The 25,709-nt window shown below is 35.5% G+C and overlaps 2 protein-coding genes across 5 annotated transcripts; one reads left to right on the top strand and one right to left on the bottom strand.

Annotated features, from left to right (window-relative positions):
• Positions 1-2,003: 2,003 nt before the first annotated feature.
• On the top strand, positions 2,004-17,613 carry LOC109241343 (ATP-dependent DNA helicase SRS2-like protein At4g25120). 3 transcript variants are annotated; one of them, XM_019408076.1, is made up of 29 exons: positions 2,004-2,289; positions 3,060-3,936; positions 4,018-4,059; positions 4,190-4,353; positions 6,069-6,255; positions 6,743-6,799; positions 6,874-6,979; positions 7,074-7,207; positions 7,333-7,407; positions 7,513-7,638; positions 7,714-7,845; positions 7,945-8,028; positions 8,111-8,224; positions 8,318-8,418; positions 8,796-8,862; positions 9,241-9,291; positions 9,755-9,832; positions 10,025-10,234; positions 10,348-10,386; positions 10,602-10,673; positions 10,783-10,869; positions 10,946-11,002; positions 13,710-13,891; positions 14,801-14,894; positions 15,120-15,170; positions 16,024-16,086; positions 16,205-16,264; positions 16,682-16,744; positions 17,331-17,613. In XM_019408076.1, exons 1-29 carry the CDS (start codon positions 2,084-2,086, stop codon positions 17,418-17,420), a joined length of 3,669 nt encoding a protein of 1,222 aa, XP_019263621.1. In that variant the 5' UTR covers positions 2,004-2,083; the 3' UTR covers positions 17,421-17,613. The 3 variants fall into 3 exon arrangements, with proteins under 3 accessions (XP_019263621.1, XP_019263622.1, XP_019263623.1); XM_019408077.1 differs by lacking the exons at positions 14,801-14,894; positions 15,120-15,170; positions 16,024-16,086; ... (1 more) ...; positions 16,682-16,744; positions 17,331-17,613 and adding an exon at positions 12,445-12,557 and having other exon boundaries at positions 13,710-13,802; XM_019408078.1 differs by lacking the exons at positions 13,710-13,891; positions 14,801-14,894; positions 15,120-15,170; ... (2 more) ...; positions 16,682-16,744; positions 17,331-17,613 and adding an exon at positions 12,401-12,557.
• Positions 17,614-17,707: 94 nt separating this feature from the next.
• LOC109241344 (protein ORANGE, chloroplastic) lies at positions 17,708-23,658 on the bottom strand. Of its 2 annotated transcripts, none has more exons than XM_019408079.1 (8): positions 23,280-23,658; positions 23,028-23,142; positions 22,122-22,238; positions 21,881-21,967; positions 21,639-21,715; positions 19,071-19,198; positions 18,560-18,696; positions 17,708-18,008 (listed from the first exon to the last, which is right to left on the bottom strand). In XM_019408079.1, exons 1-8 carry the CDS (start codon positions 23,471-23,473, stop codon positions 17,931-17,933), a joined length of 933 nt encoding a protein of 310 aa, XP_019263624.1. In that variant the 5' UTR covers positions 23,474-23,658; the 3' UTR covers positions 17,708-17,930. The 2 variants fall into 2 exon arrangements, with proteins under 2 accessions (XP_019263624.1, XP_019263625.1); XM_019408080.1 differs by having other exon boundaries at positions 17,757-18,008; positions 23,461-23,656.
• Positions 23,659-25,709: the final 2,051 nt, after the last annotated feature.

Below are 25,709 nucleotides of genomic sequence, written 5' to 3'. Positions count from 1 at the left end.
TTAATAAAATTGTATGTTTTTATATAAATCTATAACCGTACTGATACTTAGGGTGTGTTTTAAATTTTATGAAAATAAACCGAAAATATACTGAATAAATGATTTATGTGTGAGAAATGTATTTAAATATTAAGTTTAAAAATAATAAGCATTAAATTTTTCTTTAGGCCTTGGAATTATGAAAATGTTTACAAGACAACAAGTAATTAAAACTCAAAATCCTAATTCCCAAACTTATTACGTCACTCCTATTGAAAATAAATTATTTCATGCATATTCACTAGCAAGACACAAGGTATTCTAGCGATTATGAGTAGCAAACTACAATGTATCGAATATCTTTCCCTTCATATGATTTAGATTTATCTTTTAGAATATTTAATCTTCTATAGAATTTATTCTTGAGTCCCAGCTTGGTTAATATCTTTCCATTTTTCTTTGTCTTTACTTGATTTCTTTTAACCTACTGTAGAATAGTTGATGGATCTATACTCTGGTCATCTTTCATGTTTTCTTAATTCATCACCCTTTAAATAGTAAAATTTGTAGAGTGTTTTGCTAAGTCTTATAAAAGTACATATTCTATTGCATTCTACTTCTACTTGTGACTTTTATATGGTATTAAAAAATATACTAAAAATTAACCGAATTACGATACTGAAGAGAAATCGACATGATTGGGACGGTTTTGAAAAGTCTAATTTTGGTTATACATAATAGAACAATCGAAAAATTGGTATTGTATAAATTTTATAAAATAATCGGCCGAACCGAACCATTGACCCCCTGCCAGGCTTTCAAGTGCATACTTAGCTGCTTTAGAGAGGCGAGGGAGGAGCAGAAGCTAGAGCATACATTTGCTTTCTAATTTTAGAAGTTTTCTCAATCAATTTATTTAGTTGTTTAATGTTAAGATATCCGAATTTTTGAGCTGCTAATTTGAAATTCAGGACTTAGGGCTCGTTTGGCCATAATTTTTTTTCACTTTTTTCCGAAAAATTTTCACTTTTTTTTTTCAAAATCAACGCTTGGCCATAAAATTTTCAAATTTTTCACTTGAAGTTGAATTTCGAAATTTCTCGAAAATTTGAAAAACTTCAAAAAGTTGTTTTTCAAAATTTTCACTTCAGATCACTCACAAAAATTCAAAAACTGCCCAAAATTGTATTTATGTCCAAGCACAACTCTAATTCCCAAATACCTTTTTCACTTGAAAAAATCACTTTTTTCGGAATTTTACAATTCTTATGGCCAAACGCCCACTTAGTGTCCTTATTTTTGAGCTGCTAATTTGAAATTCAAGACTAATAGCCTGTTTGGCCAAGCTGGAAAAATTAGCTTATTTTGAGAAGTGTTTCTTAAAAGTACTTTTGGTGAGAAACACTTTGTGTTTGACTAATTAATTTGAAAAGAACTTCTAAGCATCAATTAGTGTTTGACCAAGCTTTTAAAAGGTGCTTCTAAGTATATTTTTCTCAAAAGTGCTTCTCAAAAAAGTGCTTATGGGAAGAAACTTCTTTTTTTTGCTTCTCCAAAACTGCTTCTGCTTCTACTCAAAAACACTTTTTTTCTTCAAAAAGCTTGGCCAAACACTTCAACTTTTAAAAAAAATACTTCTTTTGAAAAAAAGTGCTTTTCAACTTGGAGAAGCTTGGCCAAACAGGCTATAAGTGTCCTAAATTTCTAAATTGATAATTCAAAATTCAGGACTAAGTATTCTGAATGTTTGAACTACTAATTTTAAATTCAGGACATAAGATTTAAATTTTTGAATATAATTTTCGAACTTTAGGATGCAGTGTGCTGAAGTTTGAATTTGAGGTTTAAACTTCAGGCGTCGTGTCCTGAAATTTGAGTAAAAAACTAACCTTTAAATACATTGTAAACTGTAAAAATATTTTAAACAACATACTTAGAAATGGCTACCTAGTGTCATTTCCACACAATTACCGCACAAAAGAATCGGGCATTAAAGGGTCGGTCATCAGCCCATAATTTGAAAAATCATCCATTCTGATTATCGGAGGGAAAATAATAGCGCAACACAGTCAAGAAAAACCTTCAAATTCCTCTTGCTCCTTCCATGCGAGAGAGAGAGACACACACACGCAGAGGTAGAAAAATGAGTGAAGAAGTAAACAACAAGGAGAACGTGGTGACTAGTGGAGGCGGATTAACGGCGGAACAGAAAGCTCGAATTTCTTCAAAGTTCAGAGCTGCTAAGGCACTTCTTGCTCGCAAAAGGCCACTCAATGATTCCTGCACCACTTCCCTTCAACCCCTCAATAAGTACGCTTTTCTCTCTTTAATTTCAAATTGATTGTGATTTGGTCATTCTTGATAATTTCTCCACCTGTGTAAATAGACACATTAGCTATCCTTATTTGTTAGGGTTCCAATCAGAAAGGGGAACCAAGAAAAAATGCAAGTTTTTCTCTTTCATGTAGGTTATTTTCCCGCAAGCTTAGCCCGTAATTAGCTCTTTGCAGGCTGATTGTTGGAGTTGATAACTTCGGAGCACATGATTACCTATATCGATTCTATGTTCTAACGATGTAGCTCTTCTTTTTAAGCTAGGATCACAATTTAGTCTGACTATATTGTGCATTAGAATCCACAACATCTCAATTGGAAAGAAGATAGTTTGCCCTAGTAATTTGCTAGTCTATGAAATTCCACCTTACAAGTATGTTCTGGTCGTGATCTAAGTTCCATTTCCAATCGAGATGTTATGATATTGATAAAGAGTCCTATTCTTCTCCTTAGTTATGATATTGTTTAATAGCTCCTTGATTAGTCACTCAATTCCAATGCATTGATTTCTTCCAATTTTGAAATTTGTGGTAAATCGCTTATCCTTGGAAAATAAAGGTACCAACAATTTAAGTTGATCTGGAAATTGTTTTCTTTTTCTTGTATGTTTATTTATTGTTCATTACATGCTTCAAGAGCACTTATGATGTTTTTCATAATCTTTTTTTTTTTGGTAATTATAATCTTTCTTATTTATTTTAGTGTTTTGATGTATCTGATAATCATGGTGGTTATTGTTGTCCTAGAGTTGGGAAGTCTCAGAGAACTGAATCCTTGCATCGCATTGATGGTGATGAAAGGTTTCCTCTTACTGAGATTCGGATGAACACTCCATCACCCATCTCCGAGAAGGATTCTAACAAAAAGCTCAGTGGTTGTACCAGTGTAAAGGGCTCACTAGTCAGTGAACTTGATAAAAACGTCAATGGAAGAACCAAGTGTGGGACACCATTTCAGTCAATTGAAACTTTCATGTTTTCTAGTGACAGAAGTGGATCAGTCAAAGCTAGACTAAGTGAAAACGTAGATAGTGTTCAAGTGGAGACCATGGTTGGGTTAGATATGTATAAAACTCCAGTGAGGCAACCTGGATTTTGTGAGTTGAGTGAGTCATCTTTGTCATCTACTGTTCTAGATGATGATTTTGATGAACACATTTTGGACGAAATAGATGCTTTATGTGAGCAAAAGTCAAAAGGAAAGCCTGAAATGAAGAGGTTCAACAATGAGCCAATTGAAAACCAACACATAAACAACTTGGATGAGGAGGATAACTTAAATCCCGTTGTTTCTAGTGACAGTTCAGCTCATGAATGCAATCAAGAAAGTGAAGCAGAGATATCAAAGAGCAGCGAACCTGATAATTTAAATCTTGTCAGCTCAGATGAAGCACTTAAACTTGTGTGCGCTCTGAATTCAACTGGTAATCAAGAATGTGAAATAGAGGAGCCAAAAAGTTCCAAGGCTGCAGATACTGAGAGCAAGCTAGAGCCAACAGATATCAGGAACATGCCTGAGGATTATATAAAGTATGTAGAGTCCCTAAATGACAGACAGCAGGAAGCAGCTTGTAGTGACATTTCAATTCCTCTAATCATTGTCGCTGGACCAGGAAGTGGCAAGGTCTGTACTTCCTCATTGTTTAAAAATGAAATTTGTATGTCTTCGTCAATAGTTGTTTGATCTCTTCTATTTGGATGTCAGACATCTACGATGGTTGGGCGAGTCCTGATGCTACTGCACAAGGTAGTGCGATGACCATAAGTGATATTTTATTGTCATACTTTTGTCAATACCATGTCTGGCAAGTCAGGGATCTGGTCAAGTATTTACTGCCTGGCTTTTCTTCCTCCCTTTCCTTTGCTTTTTGTTATAGGGTATTGGTCCGTCAAACATTCTTGCTATGACTTTTACAACAGCGGCAGCTTCTGAAATGAGGGAGAGAATTGGAAGAGTTGCAGGGAAGACAGCAGCAAAAGAGCTCACAATCAGCACGTTTCACTCGTTTTCTTTGCAGCTCTGCCGCACACATGCTGAGAAGTATGGATATCTTGACTTGGTTCCTAAATATTTAAGCAGTTGAACAATGAAAGAAGTAATCTCTTGCTTAACATTTTTGAAAATATGGCAGAATAGAAAATCTAATTGGAGAGTTCCATACTTGAACTTTCTGAAACACAATTACTGCCACTGTTGTAGACTTATTATCGTTAATTGATTGAGTAATATCCTAATAAACAGGAAAGTACAGGGTAATGTGGGCTATGACCATTGTTGAGTTAGTTTATCATATGCTAAAATCAAGTTATTGCTAGTGAATTCTGTAATCCATGTTTCTTTATTGATATTATAGACTAGTGCAGAATGAGCTATGGCTTTTTTCTTTTGCATGGTTCAGGAGTGGTTGTCCTGCAGTAAGCTGTGCCTTGTTATTTAGTAATAGCAATTTTTACCTGGTATACTATAGTTGCCACTCAACGGACTAGTATGTTAATATCAATGGGTCAAATCATTTTGGCCCTGCTTCATTTTGCACAATTGATTAGACTTTCAAGTTGTTCCAATTGGCGTAAGAATCTAGTTTTCCATAGTTATGTGTATTACCCAAAATTTTCACACGATCCTAATCATGATATTTGCTGAAGCAAAATGTTGGTTTGCCTAACATCATGCTTATGTTGCTAAATACTGCTATTAATTATGCTTAGAGTGCAATGCTATTATGGTAGAAAGGTTTATGTTGGGATTGATGACCACTTTGTGCAGTTATTTCATGAAATTAGCATTTGTCTTTGCTGTTAAAAGAATGTTCTTAAAGGTGTTTCAAGGTGCGCAAGCAAGGCAAAAAGAAATTGCCCTGATGCGTCCAGGGAAAGGCTTTAGTCAAACATATGTGTGCCTTTGTGGATGAGGGGCCCACCTTAGGTTTGTGGCACGCATTCAACTCATTTTGTGTCTAAGGCGTGTGCTTTATTGGAAGTCTGCTTTCCTTGAGGTTTCTCTTAGGAGAGGAGAAGAATTGGAGTTAAATTTATACTTATTTTTGATATTTCATGACAAAACATTGATGTCTAGTGTTATCCCTCTTCCTTGTGATGGAAAAACGATGGTTGGAAAGGTTAGTAGCAATAGCAATAACGAACAGAAGCCCCATTCGGTGGCTGAATGGGGAGACTTGAGAGAAAGGGAGAGCATGTGAAAAGATCTTAGGTTCAGGATTTCTTGTATTTTTTCAGATGTTAGTAGGCTAACTGATTTAAACGGTCAAATTGCGCTATATACTTAAATCAGCCTGTATTCCTGCTAATTGGATGGGAAGATTAGGATCTAAATTAATTATCAACGACATGAACTTTTTAAGTCTCAATTAATTTCAATATCACCTCAATGTTAGCTCTCTCTCTCTCTCTCTCTCTCTCTCTCTCTCTCTCTCTCTCTCTCTCTCTCTCTCTCTCTCTCTCTCTTAATAGGTATAATAATGTATTATTTAGAAGTTAAAAATGAAAGTTCAAAAAGCTTAAACTTTTTGCTCAAGGCATATGAGGGCCTTCATCTTAGCCTTTTAAAGTATTGGTTGGAAGCGCTCTCTCTCTCTCTCTCTCTCTCTCTCCCTCCCTCCACAACTCATGCTCTTTATCCAATTCTCCTTCACCTTCATACCTATCTGTATCTGTAACGTAGAAGGTATTTCATTGGAATGTATCAGTTTCTTACGGTGATAAATTGTCTAAATAGACACGTTAATTTATTAATAGGTTAGGCCGAACACCTGAGTTTCTCATATATGGACATGGGCAGCAGAGAAGAGCTGTCATTGAAGCAGTTCGCTTACTGGATGATAAGAAAAAGGAGCCTCGTGACGAGCTTCACCAGCTTAATGACATGAATTCTCCTCAGCATTTTAAGGAGAAATCAAAGAAATGGTTAAAATTTGTAACTCAAGTAAGTAGTTTCTGGATTAAAGATAGTGTTCCAATTATGTTTGAGCATCAAATCTTGCTTTTTTATAGTTTACATTAGTCAACTTCATATAACACAACTTTGAATAGTTTTATCTGAAGTGTCAATTGAACAATCCTTAAATGTTTCACACTTATGCCGAGTACATGAAGAGTAGCCATTCTTTCCATTAGAGAATACAGTGTCTGCTGACTCTCCTCTGTAAGAGTGACAACATTTGGATATGCTAATTGGAAAAGATCAAGTTTCTGTCTATAACATATAAGTGGACTATCTGAATATGTATAAACCATATTAACACCATATATTTTATCTTCTTCGTCTTGGCATATTAATAAATAACTGTTATGTGTCAAAACTGAAACTCTCTCCTCTATATTGCTTTTCTGTTCATATTCAATTAGGACAGTGTTGTGGCATACTTAATGGTTGTTATACTTGCACTTACATCACTTTCACTGAAATACAGGCTAAGGCTGCAGGACGGACGCCTGAAGACTACTACAAAACTGGCAATGAAACTGGAGTAAGCCGATAATCAGGGATTTTTGGTATTTTATCATTCATGTTTCCTTTTTCTGATCTTGGAATATTAATCAGGCTGCAGTTCTTCAAAACTACAACGATATATTAAAATCATGCAATGCTTTGGATTACCATGACTTGATCAGTTGTTCTGTCAAGCTTTTGACTGATTTTCCAGAAGGTTGACATAAGCGTTTCATAATAGACTGAAACCTAGCGCATTGTGATATCCCAGTTGTCTGAATCTGTTTGATTTTGGTTTTGTTCAAATGAAGTTTTTGAAGAGTGCCAGGAATTATGGAAAGCAATAGTGATCGATGAGTTTCAAGACACAAGTGCCATGCAATATGGACTTTTGCGTACCCTTGCATCGCATAAACGCATAACTATTGTTGGTGACGAAGATCAGGTGAAGCTAGTTTTTTCTTACTTTACCCAGTTAAACACTTTCTTATCATCTTGCTGTGACAAGTTCTTTACTTCTTTTTCCTTTCAAGTACCTCGCTGCTCAGAGTTTTCAGTATCATTTTGCAGTCGATTTTTGGTTTTAGTGGTGCTGATGCCTCTGGATTTGATTCATTTCGGAAAGATTTTCCTTTGCACAAAGAGGTTTGGCAAACTTTTTACAGTTTGTCTTTTTAGGCCTTTTGTCTATATAAAACTTCAAACACGGTTCTGATAGTCTCCTTATTATGTATATCAATCTCAATTCAGGTCAGACTAAGTAAAAATTACCGGTCCACACGTTGCATTGTTGAAGCTGCATCATGTCTCATACAAAATAATTCGAAAAGGTGCCAATCAAAGCGTGTTCTTACTGATAATCCTGTTGGGTCTAAGGTAAATCATTTTAGCATGTTTAAAAGGATAAACATCTTCTATTGGAGTATCTTTTTTACATAAGATACGTCGCAGATAACTATCAAAGAATGCTGCAATGAGGATGCACAATGTTCGTTTATTGTTGATAAAATATTAGAAATTACTTCTAATAGCACAACTGACAAGTCCTCTTTCGGCGACATAGCAGTTCTATTCCGGAGGCAGGTCAAGCTTGGCCTTTCGATAAAGTAAACTTGTTTAAAAGTTTTTTGCGGGTTTTTGGCTGAATAATTTCTGCCTTTGTGGCTTCAAGTTGTACAACAGGTGTCGGGAAAAATCTTTCAGGCGGCATTTCGTAATAGAAAAATCCAATTCAATGTTCATGGTGTGGCCTTCTATAGGAAAAAGGTATCTCTCACCTCCCATCACTGCCGGATAGGGGCATATGCTTTTAATTTTAAATAGTCACACCCCGTATTTTCATGCATAGGTGGTCAGGGCCATCATTTCTATGCTTAGAACAACTTTGCCTGGTTCTGATGATGGTTCGTTTCGAAGAGTATTCAAGGCCCTACTGCCTTCAGAAAAAGAAGAAAAAAAGAAGGTTGTCCATCCTATCTATTTTGCTTCACTTGTGGGGTACTATGGCTGTTCAATGTCTATTTATTAAAGCTTCTTTTGACATTTTCTCTCCTAGGTGATTGAACACATTGATAAAGTTTCTACCGTAAGGAAAAGTAGTTTCATTGAAGCAGCACGAGACATATTTAGTGCTAAAGTATCTGGGACATTCAAGAGGTTTGTTCTAAACTCCTTGCTGTACAGCGGCGATGATAAATTTATGATCTTATTAGCTGTAATAGTTATGACCTAGGCAGTACTTTTTTTCGACTACTTCATCGGACAATATTATGTATCTATCAATGTGGTCTCAAATACTATCTGAATTTTCGTATTCTGCTTCACATCCCTACACTTATTCTGTTTCTTTTTCTTGTCTTCTGGAAACAAAGAAAAAGCTTTTGGTCCTCTGATATGTCCTGATATTGAATTCAGCACAAGCAACTAGCCCTGAAATACCTAGTTGCTCATTTCATTTGTATTTACTGTGAATTAGTCTCTGACTGTATTTAGTCTCAAATAAGATTCTTAATTTGTGTCGTATTGATTTGCAGGAGTCAACTCACCCAAGGACGGAAGGTGTTGCTCATGATAGACATGATCTCGAAACTCGTGAACAGGGTAAATCTTTGGATCTTATGGATAATTCTGTTCTATGTAGGCGTAAATCATGTGAAGCTTTACTTAATTCTGTCTGAATTATCATGTGTGCTGGATTGCCAAAATTGATTATCCGTCTGGACAACGGAAGAGGCATTTTTAAGGGCATTGATTTATTATTTAGTGATGGAGCTGATGTGAGTTTACATGATATAGGGTTTCATTTGTGCAATTTGGTGCTGAGATTTTGCTCATTACTAGAGATAAACTTTCTTGGACAAAGTATTGGATGTAAATGATAATTTATCTCTGTGTGTAGCGAAATATCTCATACTTTAAGGGTCATATGCGGTTTGGCCAGACCTAATTTTGGGGTAGTATTACTTGTTATACTTGCAGGAAGAGTCAATTTCAGCCGTCATTACTTCAGTGGCTAACATGATACCCCAGGTTGGTCCTTGTATTATAAAAGCACAAACGCTAAACTGTTAAATTTGTATGGAGAAAAAGAAAGATATACTCCGTTCCGTTTATGTGGCAACATTTCCTTTTTAGTCCGTTCCAAAAAGAATACAGCTTTCTAAATTTGCAAATAATTTAACTTAAACTTCTCATTTTACTCTTAATGACAAGCTTTTATAACCACACAAATGTTATGGCATGTTTAAGACCGCAAGTCTCAAAAGTCTTACTTTCTTTCTTAAACTGTGTCCTGTCAAACTACGCCACATAAATAGAAAAGGATGGTGTATATGATTAGGAGTTTAAAATCTCTATGAGAATCTCACATCATACCGGTACCTGCAGCTTCTGTCCATTTTATTTCTTTCAAGCTAATGAAAGTTTCTTTTCAGATTACAGCTTTTATACTATAAGCACCCTAATCTCTTCACATGTGACTTCTATTCTGTAGAAGTACCTTCTTGAACAACGGGCAGTTCATGATAATGATGGAGGGAAGCTGCTTAATGAAGATCATGATGTTAGATCTGTAAGTGTAATATGTTCCTTTGTGGTCTTGTTCTTTTTAGTCCCTTCATTGCTAATGCATGACTTCTACTGGATGAACTTATTCTTCTCTTCTTTTCTGTTTGATTCTTTTTCATTAATTTTTCCCCTCTGTAAATTGTTGCAGCAAGTGAAATAAGCATATACATTTGAAGCTGTTTGTTTAATGCTGCAGGTTCTTCAATATCTATTGGATGATGTGTCTGATTTTCTAAAAACTCATAACAACCCCATAAAAGGAGAAAGTGAGTGCAAAACAGAAGGACAAGGTTGCGCCAACATACTGAAAGCTTTTATCGATCATATATCTGAACGGGAGAATGAAAATTTTCGTACAAGGAGACATGATAACAAAGACTCTGTTACACTCACGACAATTCATCAGGTTTCTGAATCCTCTAGCAATGTGTTCTTTCACTTTGCTTCCTGGTTCTTTACAATTTCCATATTTTGAATTAACTGGATTTCCTTTTTCATTTCTTCCATTTGATTTTGTAGTCAAAAGGCTTAGAGTGGGATACAGTTTTCATAGTGAAGGTATGATATGAGATCCATGCTCTCAGTTTTTTTTAATATTCTACATATATCAAATGTTACATTGCATTAATTGGACGAGCAAGGAGGGGGATAGTGATCCCCCTCCCCCCTTCCCACCCTTTTATTCATAGGAGATCTTTTATTCTCTATAACACCATTATTATCTGGAACGGGAAAAATATAATCTGGAGCTAATGGTTGCATCGATTGGTCAGGCAAATGAATCAGAGATTCCCTTGTTACACGAATTTAATGGCATCACAAATGAAAGGAGTAACTCAATTGAGGTATTTATGTTTTTGAAATTGAATCATTAGATTAATTTGTCCCTTCTATGATAAAGATATCTTTTTATCCACTTCTAAGAGATTTTATTTTTTTGCTCTGCAACTTTAGGAGGAGAGACGCTTACTATATGTGGCAATGACTCGTGCACGGAAAAAGCTTTTCATTTTGTATGTAATTATGGATTCAAATTGGCAGGTGTGATCAACAGCTTGCTCTGGTTGATATATGTCTTTATTGTTTCTTTCTCAAGTCTAGACACCCTTGCTTTCAGGTTCTTCAACCTTCACGTTTTCTGAGAGAAATTCCTCGTCATCTTCAAGAGATACAGGTAAGATGTGTCTCAATTAAAATATCTCTGTTATAAATGTTGTTTGTGGCCGAACACTCTGCAACTTTTCTCAATCCATCGGGCTCTCTGACTTGCTTGGTGCTCTAATGCTAGTTGTTTGTTCCATTTCTTGTAAGTTAGTAAAGATTTTGTTAATGAGAAAATAGCCATGGACCATGGTACCCAGGGTAAGGAATCGTTACTGTTTGGTTAAGTTGCCTAATACTGTTAGGTTGAGGATGAGATTTCTTTGTACTCAAACAGTCAAAACAAGCAGATGTATTCAATTCTTGGCCTGCTATTTCACTGCCTACAAGCCTTAAGAATTCTTGGTATCTATGAACGAAAAGGATAACTGAAGGTTGAAGAAACAAGCTTTTTGATAAATTAGTTAGTTGAATAGGTCAGACAAATTTCCTCCACTAACCGCTTCTTATGACGTGTGAGTCTCTACCTTCAGGAGCATATTTCTACAGTTTACATGACTCTTCAAAATGTAATTCCTCCAAATCTAGGCAATGATTTGAAGGTCTCCATCCTATTGGTCTAACAAGTGTTCTAAAAGGCGTTTCTGGAGTGAGGCCCGAGGCGGGGCGTAGTAAAAACGCACCAGAGCGGAAAAAACAAAAGTCAGCTTCTTATTAAATTCTAAAACATTAAAAGATTTAAAAATCAAAAGATTTTTTATTCTTAGCCCTAAATGTTATTATGGATAAGGGAAAAAATGATCAATTTGCAAGCTACAAAGCAAAAAAACATCATCCTTCATCACTTCCTCTTGTTTGACGATTTTGATTGTACTTTCCTTCTTCGCTTTTCTTTCTTTTCGAGTTCTTTTTCTCTTTCAAGTTAGTTTATAAATTTTTACTCGAGTTTTTCAAAGTCTGATTAGTTTTTTAGATGAAGCAATTCTTATTAGTTTTTTAGTCAACTGCAGCTTCTGATTAGCATTTTAAGATGAAGCAGTTCTATATACATTTCCACTTACTTTATATTTTCTTGAACTTATGTAATTTTACCTTCTTTTAATATTTAGTTTATTATCTTATTTTATAAAATATTAAAAATTAAAGATCCAGGGGGCTTGCACCTAGCCCCGTATCAGGTAAAACACCGCGCCTCACGTCCATGCCTTTTAAAACACTAGTTCTAACTCATTCAATGATTTTTTTTAGCCAATGATTTTACACAGAAAATATGAGAGTTTTGTAATAGAGCACGATTGCACGTCATCTTACTGTATATGCGAGACATAACTTCGTAACAAATACATCGATAGCATTGCAAGTTGTGGATCATGAAAGAATTTTGAAGTAGATTTCTGAAAAAAGCCTGTTTGGGCATAAATACTATTACAGTATTCTGAAATACCGCTCTTTATTGATTGAGCTTTCTCAGTGTTGGTTTGAAAGCCTTGACAGTTCGGTTCGTGTATTTCGTAGCCAACATTCGAGGGAAGAACTTACAAGGATTCAGTAACTCCAAATCTGGCAATTCCTACCAGGGTGGTGGGTCAGAGCAGATTCCCTTGCTTTAAGGCAGGAAAAGCGGAATGGTTAGGGAGCTTGTCTTTAATATTTGCATATCAGTTTGGCCATGAGTATTTGAAAATACTGAACTTCAGTTTTTGATACTGAAACTAGTTTCAAGGTGTATTTAAAGTGAAATACCGGTTTTCACTCTTCAATTTTCCAAGTGAAGTTCATGTCTAGACACAAAAGAAACCACAAACTCTTTTTCAAATTCAACTTCAACTTCAAATACCATTTTTCCAAACTCCAGCTCAATTATTTTCATGTGCCTATGAAACATCTGAGGAAGCGAGATTAATGAATCAACTCTTAAGTAATCCACATAAGCTTCTAATTTGCAAGTTAATAGACTCATTTTTTTGGCTGTTATCCCAAAAGATTGAAGTAAAATACTTCTTAAATTGAATTGCTTTTAGATAATTTTGTATGTGCTGGAAGCTGAAAAATGTCCTATTCTTTTCAACGACATTTTGTTGTCTGATTAAGTTCTTTATTGATAAATAAGCATCCACATAAGATTATTATTGACTAAAATAAATGCTCATGAAACCTTTTATGCGGGCGTTTGTTTGAAGTTTTCAAAATTCTGAGTTTGCTTGAGTTTTTCCAAAAATTGGTTGTTGGAGTTGTCTTTCTGAAATAATTAAAGTATTTCTGAAGATTGTCAAACTCAGTTTTTTAAATCTTTAAACCTCAAAAACTAGTTTTTAGAACTTTTGAGTTCTTACGAGAGTTGAAAAGCTGAGTTTGGAGATCTTCAAAAAATGTCGGTACTTTTTTTGGCAAACACAACTCAACAAACATTTTCTCCAAAAACTCAAAATTGAGTTTGGAGACTCACTTTTTGAAACTTCAAAACAAACGCCACCTAGTCTATGGTGACTTATCCAATCCACTATATTATTTTGGTGGGCAAGATGACCCTTGACTTTCTGCAGAGATTGCAACTTAACATTCCTGTCACCTATTTAGAGATGATTTTGTTTGTTTCACTTGTTTACTATTTGATATCTAAACAGACAGTAAATAAAGACATCTGGAGGGAATGGTTTTTCAATCATTACCTTACTTTTGCCAATTTTCTTATGTGTAAAGTAGATCACCTGTTTTTGTATAGCATTTCATGTTTTTTCTGGTCAAACAAATACCTTCTTGTTAACAGTCTTTTCTAATAGGAAGAGATGACCAATCACCTAAAGCTCCAGGAGGAAACTCCTCGGAGTGGTTCAGCTGAAAAGGTGGAATCCGTTGATCATAAAATAACGCTAGATGATCCTCTCATTGATCCGGTTGACGGAATGTCCAAAGAGTCAATTGACACTATGGAGCTGTACAATTCCAAAAGCTTCCTGAAAAGGTTTTCGTCATTTAATTACTTTGCTGAGTAGAATAAATATTAGTTTAGTTCCCTTTTCCCAAATTGATTATCATACTTAGAGCTGTAAACGAGCTGAATTGGACTGAGCTTTAACGAGGCGACTTCGCTCAGGCAAGTTTCTACTAGCTCGAACTCAGGCCCGTTTGTGTAGTTGGTTGATGTAGAGTTTTCTTATTCTCTTAAGTAAATGAGCCAATAAAGAAAATTTTGAATGGAAGCAAGACTAACATTACATGCTAAATACATGGCAAATGGGAATTTCTTATAAAAAATTATATATAAAAATTCCCAGTTACCTGAGCTTTTGTGAACAGTAAACAAGTGAAGTCAATCTTTCACAAGCTTGACTCATGTAATAAATCAGTTTGACAGTGGGCTCAATCTCTGTTTTTTATTTAAATAAACGAGTGTTTGAGGTTTACTCATGACATATCAGCTTATTATAACTTTGGTCGTAGTTCTTGGTTAGTAAAATAGAGCCTACAATATGTTTTATTTATAACAAATAGAGCCTGCAATATTTTCAATAGCTTATAATGTAAAAGGCGATATGAGTTTGTTAGATAACATGGAATTACAAATCCCGGTAAAAGCAAAAAATACTACTAGGTGATTTCTTCCCATCTGCCTAGACCTTGGTGGACAGAGCTACTCGTACTCGCTACAGTCTACATGTGTTGATGGGAGGTAGCAGGTACTCGATGGAATATCGAGCTTGGCACAAGCTGGCCCGAATCGTCATAAAAAAAGAGAAATATAACATGGAATTGTTTTGTCTTTAATACCGGTAAATTAGGACACTTATGATTGGACAAAGAGATACTAAGATACTCCTGTTCCATCCTTTCGAGCGTAACTTTGATTAACTTTCTGAACTGATCTACCCAGATTTAATGCGGAAGACCGAGCAGTTGTATCTCATTTGTTCCATCAATGGGCCAAAAAGCCTGCATTTCAGGAACCACAGAGGTTGCTTAAGAAGGTAAAAGTTTGTTCATCTGTTTTATTTTCTTTACGATTGGGTTATATTTCTTAGTTAAGCAGAGCAATTAACATTTAACTTCATGTATCCAATGTATCCTTTAGTCAAAACAGGGCTTGTGGATATTGGCAATTGGCGAGAATCATGCCAGATTAAAGTTTTAAAAACAGTTTGTTCTGTAACAAAAGGTTGGATCTTAACGTAGCTGTTTTTTGGTAACTTCAGGTAGGTTTTGTCATTGATGAGCGCCTTAGAGTCAAGAAGAGCACTCACAAGGTCTTGGCCCTGGTTTTCTCCCATTTCTTCATCTCAATTTGAATACATTAGTTCTGATAAATTAATTACATGACTCTAAACATTATGGTAATTCATTCCCTAATATTTTTTTTTATTTTTATTTTTGGGCAGCACATGCCCTTGCCCAAAGCTTATATTTGGTGCCAACACCAAAGTGACCTAAATGCCAAAATAAAACTAGCTAACCAAAGCTCGTGGTCTATTTCTCGTTTTATGAATCCCACCACCAGTTGCACCTCTAGTCCACCAAATTCTTCCCGTCTTCGACATCAGTAGCCACCTTGTGCCTCCATCCTTTGCCATCTACTAGTTCTCTTATCACTGGGGCTGGGGGTGGGTTATTGGAAGGATAAAGAAAAACTGGTACTTCCAGTTCCCAGAAGCATGATGCTTTCTGTTTCCTTTGGTACCAAACTCTCCATTTCTCCTCTGATCGAATCTCTATCTTCAGAAAAATCAATAAAAATATGAAAAAGAGTATGTACCACCTTAAAACAAAACAGCTTCGTCAGTGAAACTAAAGTATCTGCACCTTAAGGGTTCTATCATCACATTCCACGCCTAAAACGACCATCCTAGACGAAAGCACAGCTGCACTAGCCCCATTACTCATAGATGTTTGTTCTTTGATCAAGTACCATTGGTGCAGAAAAGGAAGAAGCTAAAACTGACTTGTAGTTAGGCTACGCATGGTTTAGTAAGGATAGAATTTCAGGAAGTGAAGTAGGCCATTACTAGTTAAAAAATATTTATACTTAAGGCATACCTCTAATATTTTGAAATTTATTTTAATGTGTTGAATGTCCTGACATGTCTTTTGATAATTTTCCAGGATGTTTTACGTGCCTTAAAGTCCTCATTAACTTGTGAGGAAGCTCTACATTATGCTGAATCTGTAAGTTAGCATCTCTATCCGTAGTTTCTAAGTACTTCAACCATAAATTTATTCTACAGAACCACAACAATTACTATTCATTCTAGTCATAAAGATCAAATATTTCTTGTTCGTTTAGGTGTTGAACTGGGAGAAGATTCCTGCTGAGAAGCGTGCTTACTTGATGAGAGAGAAACAGGTATCATCCTAAACCCAATATCCTTTTAGTTCTCATACAAGTATCAAATACATGAACAAGTGAAAGGCCATGCTGGGGAGCTGGAAATTTATGGTGGCCATATTTACACATTACATCTTAGATTATGGTCATTCTGCTATTATATTGCTTCAGGCATATGAAATAGTAGGTAAGTTAGAGAGTTGTTCTGATTTCATAAGCACGATGCGGATGGATGACGCAATTGGCAATTCATCCCTTTCCTTTTTCCTGTTTATGAACCTTTCCCTATTCTTTGTACACTTTCACATATGAAGTTATGTGTAGGAGACCGAGATAGCATCTAAGAAAGCTCAAAAAGAAGAAAGTTTAGTATGCAATTCGTCCTGTTTAATTATGATTCTTCTTTACTTGTTAATTGGACCTTTTCTGTTGTAGGAGTACTTTCAGAAACTACGGATCGAAAGTGCAATGGGTTCATCAGAACCAACTCCCAAGCAGGTAAGAATAATTTGTTGTTCCCTTCTTGTTCTGTGTTCTACTCTTTGCATTTACTGGAAAAATAAAGGAGTTGTAAGTTTAACCGACTTTAACCACATTTTCAAAGAGATAAATAGATGAACTTAATCTGAAGAACTTAAACTGAAGATCTATAAGCAGTCCTGTATGTTCTTTTCACACCTAGTGGGCGAATGTGGACTTTGCAGGACAGCCGTGTGTATCAAATAATGTGGTACAGTTTAAGTATCTTTGCTACGTACTGTTGAAAGTACTTACTCGCCACATTAGTACTAGTTCTATATAATCATCTTATATCTTAGTCATACGAACCATCCCTTTGGACTTTTATGGAATTTATAATAGGCAAGACTTGAAGGCTGGAGTTCACTTGTTTCGGTTTGATCTTATAGATTAAATACTTGGTAAAACATCATAATCACGCAATAATCTGCAGATTCAGATTTTATAAAGGCCACGAGTTTTAACTATAGCCAGTACAGAAGCACACAGTAATACTGCCTGTAAGTAAGGACATATTCTTGGAGCTCGGGGTAGCTCATTCAGTTGCTTTGTTCCCTTGTGGCAGATCGCATATCTTCAGAGTCTAGGATGCACTACGGTTCCTACATCCCGTCTCCATGCATCCCGACTGATTGAGGAATATAAATCACTGTAGAAGAGATTGAGACTTGAAGACAAAATTCCTTTAATTCGTGAGAGACTACAGCAGTATGAGCATCGGTAGCACCATCATTGGTTAGCCCCTCATCAGCAGGTTGGCAGGGAATCAAGGTTCCACGCCTACGGGTTATTAGAGTGCTGTTATCTCGAAATTTTTTAGAGCCTTGTTAGAGTTTTACTTTTGGGTTTGGGGGGGGGGGGGGGGGTTGCAGTCTTTTGTTTGAATGAATGAAATCTATTTATTCCAGGTTACTTTTAAGATCTGGAAGAAACTTTTATATATAAATTTTCAAACCCCAGACTAGTGGAGATGGTGACTAGACTAGCATAAAAAGCAAATCATGTATTTTGAGGTTTAGCATTACTCGTCCTTATGATGACTAGGATTTTCTCATCTAGTCAAAGCTGACTCTTTTTAAATAGGTGTAGTTCATTTACTGATGATGCTTCATCTAAACTTTACATCTTAAATGCTAAAAGTCTCAGAAGGAAGTCTATCTGCTATTTAATCGAACGGATCAATACGTGGATCATGTTCACTTGCCATAGCCATCCCAGTACAAAGACACGTTGGGCACATGACCTGCCAAAAATAGAAGCTCATCTTAGTAAAAAATCCAGCATATAGAAGCTCATCTTAGTAAAAAATCCAGCATAGGAGGATCTACATGATAACATTGGTTGTTAGTAAAAAAGTGATGTTTCCACTGTCCACGAAGGGCCAATCCACAGTGGCTCTGGTATTTAAGTGGCAAATGTAGAAGTCAAACCTCCCACCACCCACGCCATCCCACCCCGGGTCATGTTTTCTTTCCATTTTCAAGGCATAAAAACTTGAGCGCTGATGAAAGAGGAAAAGAAGCCAAACCTTAACCAAGGTCAATTTATAATCTAACCTGACAGTGATGTCAATTGTTTAGAACTGTCCCCTACCCCTTCCCCTCCTGGATCGCAATATTCAAATTTTTTATGACATGATGCAAAGATATCCATATCACATTGAATTGGAGGACCAAGTCACTTGAGAATTGGGCAGGAAAGTAAAGAAGTTCAGTTTACCCAGTCTAATTGATTTGTTACTGCAGAGAGTGGACAAGTTGGAGCCAATAAATTTGAATGTTGTGTTACACTTACCTTTCCTGCGCCTGAACAGTTGGGACACCTTTCTGTATTAGGTGGAGACAGAGGCTTGTCCGCTCCATTAAATGTTGAAACAGGCTCGATAAGAACAAGAGCTCCAGTGCTAGAACATCGAGCACAAGCAAGGTATCCTGCATGTACATTTTCCAGTAGAAGCAATAATCATAAGAATCACCTGCATTCTAATAGCTTGCCAGTTGAATGCACTATAATTCTATTTAGTGTTATCCCCTTCAAAAAGCAAAAAAGAAATTCCTTCCAGAATCCAAAGAGTTAAAACAAAGTTACTTCCAGAAACCCTAACTTCGCATTTTCCCAATTGGTGGCAATTAATGGTAGCAAGAAAGTCGCAGCACTTTCTGCTGAACTGTTTGAAGAAGTCAATTACAAATAACTTGAAAAAGAAGTATTTAAAAGGAGGAAAAATAAGTCATCAGGAGCATAGGACTTGAGTATGACAAAGTAAATAGACTTTTAAGTTTCGAATTATTAACCGATTTCATACCAGTTCCCAGACAGTACTTGCATCTCTTATGCTCCTGCTGTTTCACATTATTGATTTCAACAACCATCAACGCAGAGATCACCCCGACCGCACCCCCAGAGAATGATGCCACAATTGGATCAACCTGACTGCAAAGTACATTAAAGTAACTATGAAGTTGTTGCAAACAGATAGAATAGACCCACATAGCATTACCCTATCAAAGAATTAGATCTTTCAAGTATATGATATATAACCCAAAAAACTGAAATTTTGATAGTAGTACTTAAAAATGCTGAGTTAATTGACTTAATCTCACTTTCTGTTTCAAAGTGGTTAGCAAGTGTCATCACATTCCACATCTATCCAACATAAATTAAAAACTAGTGAGCAATGACTTGTACAGGGTTTCTCATTGTAGTTTCTCTTAGTAGTAGTCTTCTCTAATAATGACTAATAATGGATCACTGAAGTTTAGTCCAGCATTTGCTTTGCTGCCAGAACTGCTGATCTTGATATCTTACATATGTCCTCCCTCAACAAACAGTAGAAGCAAAAATGAAGGAAGAAGAAGCTGCAGATATTGCATAATTACTTGATCCATTTCCTATTTGTCTCCTGTGTTGGAGAATGGTTTTCAAAGGATGCAACTCATGTTTTCTTTTGTTTAGTTTTTTTGTTTCTTTGCATAGGCGACTTGTATGAAAGAGTTCATAGAGAACTTCTGACTCTTTTTGAGATAAGATGAGTTTCTCAATAATTAGTCAATTACACACCAAAAGTTTGAGAAGCATTTAATGTGCTCCTGAGAAATTTTATTTGGAAAATTATTTGAAAAATTTCTTTGAGAAAGTTTTGGGAGAAAAAAGTGTGTGCTAACATGTTTGTATAGCTTTATTTTTTGAAGATTTTCGAGTTTTCCTTTTAGAGTGGAGGAAGAAATTTTCCAATAAAAAACTTCCTCTTCCTGTTCTTGACTGAAAGTTATTTTAGGAAAAACTCAACAAGCACATAATTTCTATCATAGATATTATCTTCATATATCATAAGTGCTTCCACGTACTATTACAACTCATTACTAAAAGAAAAAAGTCTTTGTAGTGTAACTGTGGTTGTGAAAAGGGTGGCAAATTTGTTCAAAAAAAAATTGATCAAGAATTCTAGCAATTTAAAGTTGTGCTTATGACGTAGGTACCTTGGCGAATCTGCTAAACCAACAGGAATACTATGTTTTGCACAAATATAAGCACCTTTTAAATTATCATTTTAGCATCCTATATTACGTGACTTTTGACATTAATGACCTAAATTCAACAACAGACACCTATACGGATTACTAGCAGTGAGAACATAACTTTTTCACCTATGGTTTTGGACCTTCTGTTATGGTGAACCTAAAGTGTTATGAAGCCATTGCTGTTGGTGTCAGAAGTGAATATACTTCATTCCAAAGCAAACGCAAATTATCCTATGAGAAGCATATTATCTTGCTGGAAAGGACAGGGAATTGGAAAGAGGAAGAAGAAGACTTGGAAGACTGCCTCAATATGCATCATGCGGACTCTATGGTTGGACTTTCAAAAGAATGCCACACTTAAGCTAGGAAATGGGAGAAGCATTAAATTTTGGACAGATAAATGGCATGACAATGAAAGACTGATGAGTATCTTTCCCACCTTATTGAATATGTGCTTGAACAAAGAAGTCAAGGTGGCTGATTGCTTTACAGACACATGATGGCTGATAGAATTCAGAAGATATTCTCTTCCAATGACCGGGAGCTAGGTGAAATTACTCATTTTTTTAATTTTTCTGCAACCTATTTCCCTTGATGTTAACATAAAGGACTCACAAGTTTGGCAAACTAACAAGAACGTATACTTCGCAGTGAAGAGTTACTACACCCTTTTTTTCTGAGAATGTAACAAACAGTTACTACGCCCTTCTACAGCAGCAAGAAGATAACTGGGAATTCAATGGCTTTGGAAAATGCTTTGAAGAACAAGTGCCCCCCCTAAAGCAGCCTGTTTTGGATGGATTAGCTGCAAAAGAGGCTTGTGTAACTCAAGCTGCTCTTCAAAAAAAGAGGCCTATCTCTTTGCAGTAGATGCTTTTATGTGAAGCCTCATTGGAGACAAACAATCATCTTCTACTTCACCGTGAAATCTCCTGGCCGATATAGTCATGTATGATTAGCATTTTGGAGTCAGTTGGGTGATGCCTCAGGACGTGAAGCCTACTATCTTACTGAAAAGGACAGGATTGAAAAGAGGAAGAAGGACTTGGAAGACTGCCCCAATATGCATCATTTGGACACTATGGTTGGATAGAAATAACAGATGCTTTGAAGAAAGAAATTGGATTTATCTTTTGTAAAATATTAAAAAATTTACAGATGCTATATTTATGGTGTAGGAGTACTCTACTGGAAAATCAAACTCTTCTCTTGGAGTTTTTGGAGTCTAAAATGATGTAACTATAGCAATGAACTTGTTGATATCTTTGTACTTTTGAAGTACCTTCTTGGTACTAATTATCAATAAAGTACTTTACCTTACACACAAAAAATTGACTATATCATGAACGTACCTCAGTTGCATTGGTAGATGCATGCTTTGGATGAAATCAGCATATGATGTGCCTCCTAATCCCAATTTCAGCTCCAACTATAGCAATAAATGAGCAGGCTTTAGATGTTGAGAATAGTAGGAGTTTGAACTGATTGTTAGCATCTGACGATTTCTCAGAAATTAATCACAGTTTCACCTAAAGTCAATTGGCCAAATGATAACAATAATAAGTAAAATAAAAACATTAAAAGAAAAACTTACAGTAGGCGCTAGAAGTCCACCAAAAAGCATAATTCCGGCAATGAGTGAGAAACAGGTAGCATAATATTGCTTAAGATTTGCTGATGTCTGCAAAAAAAACATAAAAATGACATTCAAAATACTGCACAGCCTTCACTGCAAAAGAAAAAGAAAGGATCTCCTTACTTTAGAACTGGAACTTTAGGTTATTATAAGAGTCTAATCACTACATAAACATTCTGCAAAAGCCAAGAATACTTACAAGGGGAGGCAAAAAGGGAATAAATGATGGGAAATTAGGAAGCTCATTTTCTTGTTCATCCGTTAGTATCCCAAGCTCAGCACTTTTTAGCCTTTGTTGTATTCTTAGCCGCCGTACCTGCTCAAGTTTGAAGATACGAGGAATAACAATTTTGACACTGGAAGAATATGAACATCTAATTATGCAACTATAGCAATCAAACCCCTATGTATCTCAACTATAACAAGAAATAATGAGGACAACATTCAAAGGCATATGGTGCTTCATATCAACAAAAGTTAATAAGAAGATAATATTTTAGGCAAAAGTGAAAATGAGAGTTAATCAACAAACCAACCTCTCTGCTATACATGTCAATTTCCCGAGGTCATAACTGTCATGCACTGACATGTCTCCCACACCATCAATTTCTATTTGAAAAATACTGGTACCAAATCAAGTAATTTAACCTTAGTCGTAGCTAAGTGATAAAAGTTTATATTATTGACACGTCTTCTATTCATCAGTTTTATGCAAACACCGGATGTCTAATTTTATTCCATTCTATTATGTCAATTATGATAGAGATGCAGAAATGTAGGAAGGTTGCGTACAATAGACCCTTGTGGTTCGGCCCTTCCCCGGACCCCGCGCATAGCGGGAGCTTAGTGCACCAGGCTGCCCTTGATGTCAATTATAAACATTATGATTGACCTTCTATTTCTCCCGTCGATAATATGAATTACGTTCGATCAATAATTATGATACAAAAGGTGTGCGCAAGCTGACTTGAACACCACCGTCATCCAAAGAGGATAATTATCATAGAAAATGTTTGCTCTGTTCTATAGACTATAGTTTCTAATATAGAACTATTATTTGAAACATTTAATTGAATAAATAAATAACATAGGGAGAAAAACAGACCTCCTCCATATGCAAAAATATCTTGTTTCTCCGACTTCTAATATTATCTCGAATTTCTTGCAACTCCATTTTGGCAAAGTCCTCTACTGTCTCTGGCCCTTCTATTATACAAAACCTGTCAAAATTAATCCCCCAACCTCCAAAAGTATCAGTTTCTTCCCTTATAACTTTCAATATAGTTACTCATAAGTCCCGTCAAAACATCAAAATATTCAAACAATAAATTGATTCCTAAATTAGAAGATAAATTACCCGGGGGCAGTTTTATCGGAGGATTCAGAATCAAAAGTAGTAAATGCAGAAGCATCAGCATCGGAGGCCATGGATTGCCATTTAATATTATTAATATTATTTCTAAGGTTCCTTCTATGGAGATATCTGGAAGTGGAAGGACAAAACGGCGTCGTTGAGCAAGATAAACACAGTATCCTACCTGAACACACCATTTCTGAGACTTGAGAAAAATCAGATCATGAATTCTTTGTGATTAGCGAAGAGCGAGCTAATGGCCGGCTAGCTCAGAGGAAGAAGCTGAACAAAACAAAAGAGAGTATATGCTCTGTTCTGGTGGCCAGTGGTAGGTATTTTTTTCGTTATACCCAAAAATCTGGTGCCAAATTGCAAAAACAAGGAAAAGAAATTATATATCAGAGATTTGGGTGGTTTATGTACGTGTCACTGGGTCATTCTTGTTTTCCACGTTATTAATGGGATGGATTAGATAATTTTTTTTTTTTTTTTTTGGTTCTTTTCTGGAAATTTCTGTTGTTTGGATAATTTATGGCGAAAATAGCTAGTTGTAATTCTTTTTCTTTTAATTTTGTGAGTGTTTTGTTAGTGAAGGAAGTACAATTTTTTTTCCTTAATGACACACTCCGCAAAAGGACTTCTCTTTTCTTGTAGAAACACCTTCGTCATCCCATTTCCAGAAAATATAGCTTTCTGCAAAAGAATTTCAAAAGCTTTTTTTTTTTTAAATAATAAAACTTGAACAAACATGCTTACCAAGAATTATCATTTTTTTTTCAAATCTGGGCCAATGTTAAACGGGATGGGACGGGACGGTTTCGTCCCGACCCGTCTCGTCCCACGTCCCGCCTGAAATTATCATTTTTTTTTCAAATCTAGCCGTTGGGCAATGGCTTAAATTGCAAAAATAGCCGTTGCCAACGGCCAAAAACGGGCAAAACACCCCCTACCCTCCCCCCCCAAAACACCCCCTATCCCCCCCAAACTTTTAATATAACCTCTAAGTTTATTAAATTACACTTTGGCCCTATTTTCTACTATAAATACCTTCCATTTTTCTTCATTTTTTCCCACAAAAAATCAATCTTGTCTCTCAAATCTCTTGCATTCTAATATTCTATTTATATTATACTCTTAATTTTGTTACTATTATCAAGTGATAACTTTCAAGTTTCAAGTATTTGGGCAAATTTTTGGAGCAACTTTCAAGCTTTAAATTAATTCGTCAAGTATTTGGAGCAATATTTTCGGCAATTTCTTCAAGTTTCAATATTTAATCACGGTGCGCTCGTTCCATCTCCTAATTTTAATATATAATTTTACGTATCATTTTTGTGCTTAATTTTTGTGTTTACTTTACGTGTTCTATTTTCGTATTTCATTTGTGTGTTTAATTTTTTTGCTAGCTTTTTTAAGAGACCTAGTTCAAACAGAACCCTTCCTAGAAGGTGACTGTGTAGATTAGGTGCTCTTCAAAAGAATTATATTTGTATTTGAGATTCGAAAGTTCTATTAATAAAATAAAAGGCTCTAAGCGTTGAATTTTTTTTATGAATTGTCTTAGTTACTTAATACTTTAAAATTATATTAAATAAATTATAACTCTATTATAAGTTTATAATTATTATAATATTTCATTACAAGTCTTTTGTTTTAATATTTTATAATTCTTTACTTAGTTTTCTAATTTTCGTTTTAACATTTAAGTTTATTAAATAAGTCAAAAATCTAGCCGTTGCAAACTTTAAAAACATAGTAATTTTCAAAAAGCTAGACGTTTTTCAAAAAAAAAATACACTTAAGGCCCACGAACCCGTCCCGTCCCATCCCATTTGTTAGCGGGACGGGATGGGCCCACCGTTTAGTCCTGTTTGTCCCGTCCCGCTTAACTGTCGTCCTGTCCCGTTCCGTTGGACAGCCATAACCAAGATTAGAGGAACTAAAAAATAGCGGTAGCAAACGGGTGGGTCGGGTCGGATAGGAGGGTCGAAAACGTATAATGCAAAAAACGGATAAAATATTCAACCCGATTCATATTTAATACGGATAAAATAATAGATTCATCGGCGGATAATATGAATATTCATATTATCCATGGCTTCTTGAATATGATGAGTGAATTTCTAGTCTCCCAAACTTAGAGGGACCCACAATTTGAGCCTTTATAAATATAAAAGTTAGATTTATTAGTTATCCATTTTTTAAGTGAATAATATGGATCTTATCCATATTTGACCCATTTTTAAAATGAAAAATGATCACATTTTCCCCCGTATTCTTCAAAAAGGGTTATATTTATCCTTCGTTATACTTTTTTGATATATTTATCCTTATCATTATACTTTAAGATCATATTTTCCCCTGTACTCTTCAAAAATGGTTAAATTTGTCCTTCATTATGCTTTTTGACATATTTATCCTTATAGTTATACT

The sequence above is a fragment of the Nicotiana attenuata genome, unplaced genomic scaffold, assembly GCF_001879085.1.
Source record: "Nicotiana attenuata strain UT unplaced genomic scaffold, NIATTr2, whole genome shotgun sequence".
Taxonomy (NCBI): Eukaryota; Viridiplantae; Streptophyta; class Magnoliopsida; order Solanales; family Solanaceae; genus Nicotiana; species Nicotiana attenuata.
The sequence above is the reverse complement of the archived record's forward strand: the minus strand, read 5'-3'. Positions and strand labels throughout refer to the sequence as shown.

Bases quoted from the DNA above. Each gene is read 5' to 3' on its own strand.
- LOC109241343 (XM_019408076.1), top strand. From the start codon at position 2,084: ATGCGAGAGAGAGAGACACACACACGCAGAGGTAGAAAAATGAGTGAA. The intron at 4,060-4,189 runs GTAGTGCGATGA...TTTTTGTTATAG, and splicing joins TCCTGATGCTACTGCACAAG to GGTATTGGTCCGTCAAACAT. The intron at 15,171-16,023 runs GTCTTGGCCCTG...ATAATTTTCCAG, and splicing joins TCAAGAAGAGCACTCACAAG to GATGTTTTACGTGCCTTAAA.
- LOC109241344 (XM_019408079.1), bottom strand. From the start codon at position 23,473: ATGGTGTGTTCAGGTAGGATACTGTGTTTATCTTGCTCAACGACGCCG. The intron at 21,716-21,880 runs GTAAGTTTTTCT...TTATTGCTATAG, and splicing joins GTGGACTTCTAGCGCCTACT to TTGGAGCTGAAATTGGGATT. The intron at 19,199-21,638 runs GTACGTTCATGA...TGTACTTTGCAG, and splicing joins CATCTACCAATGCAACTGAG to TCAGGTTGATCCAATTGTGG.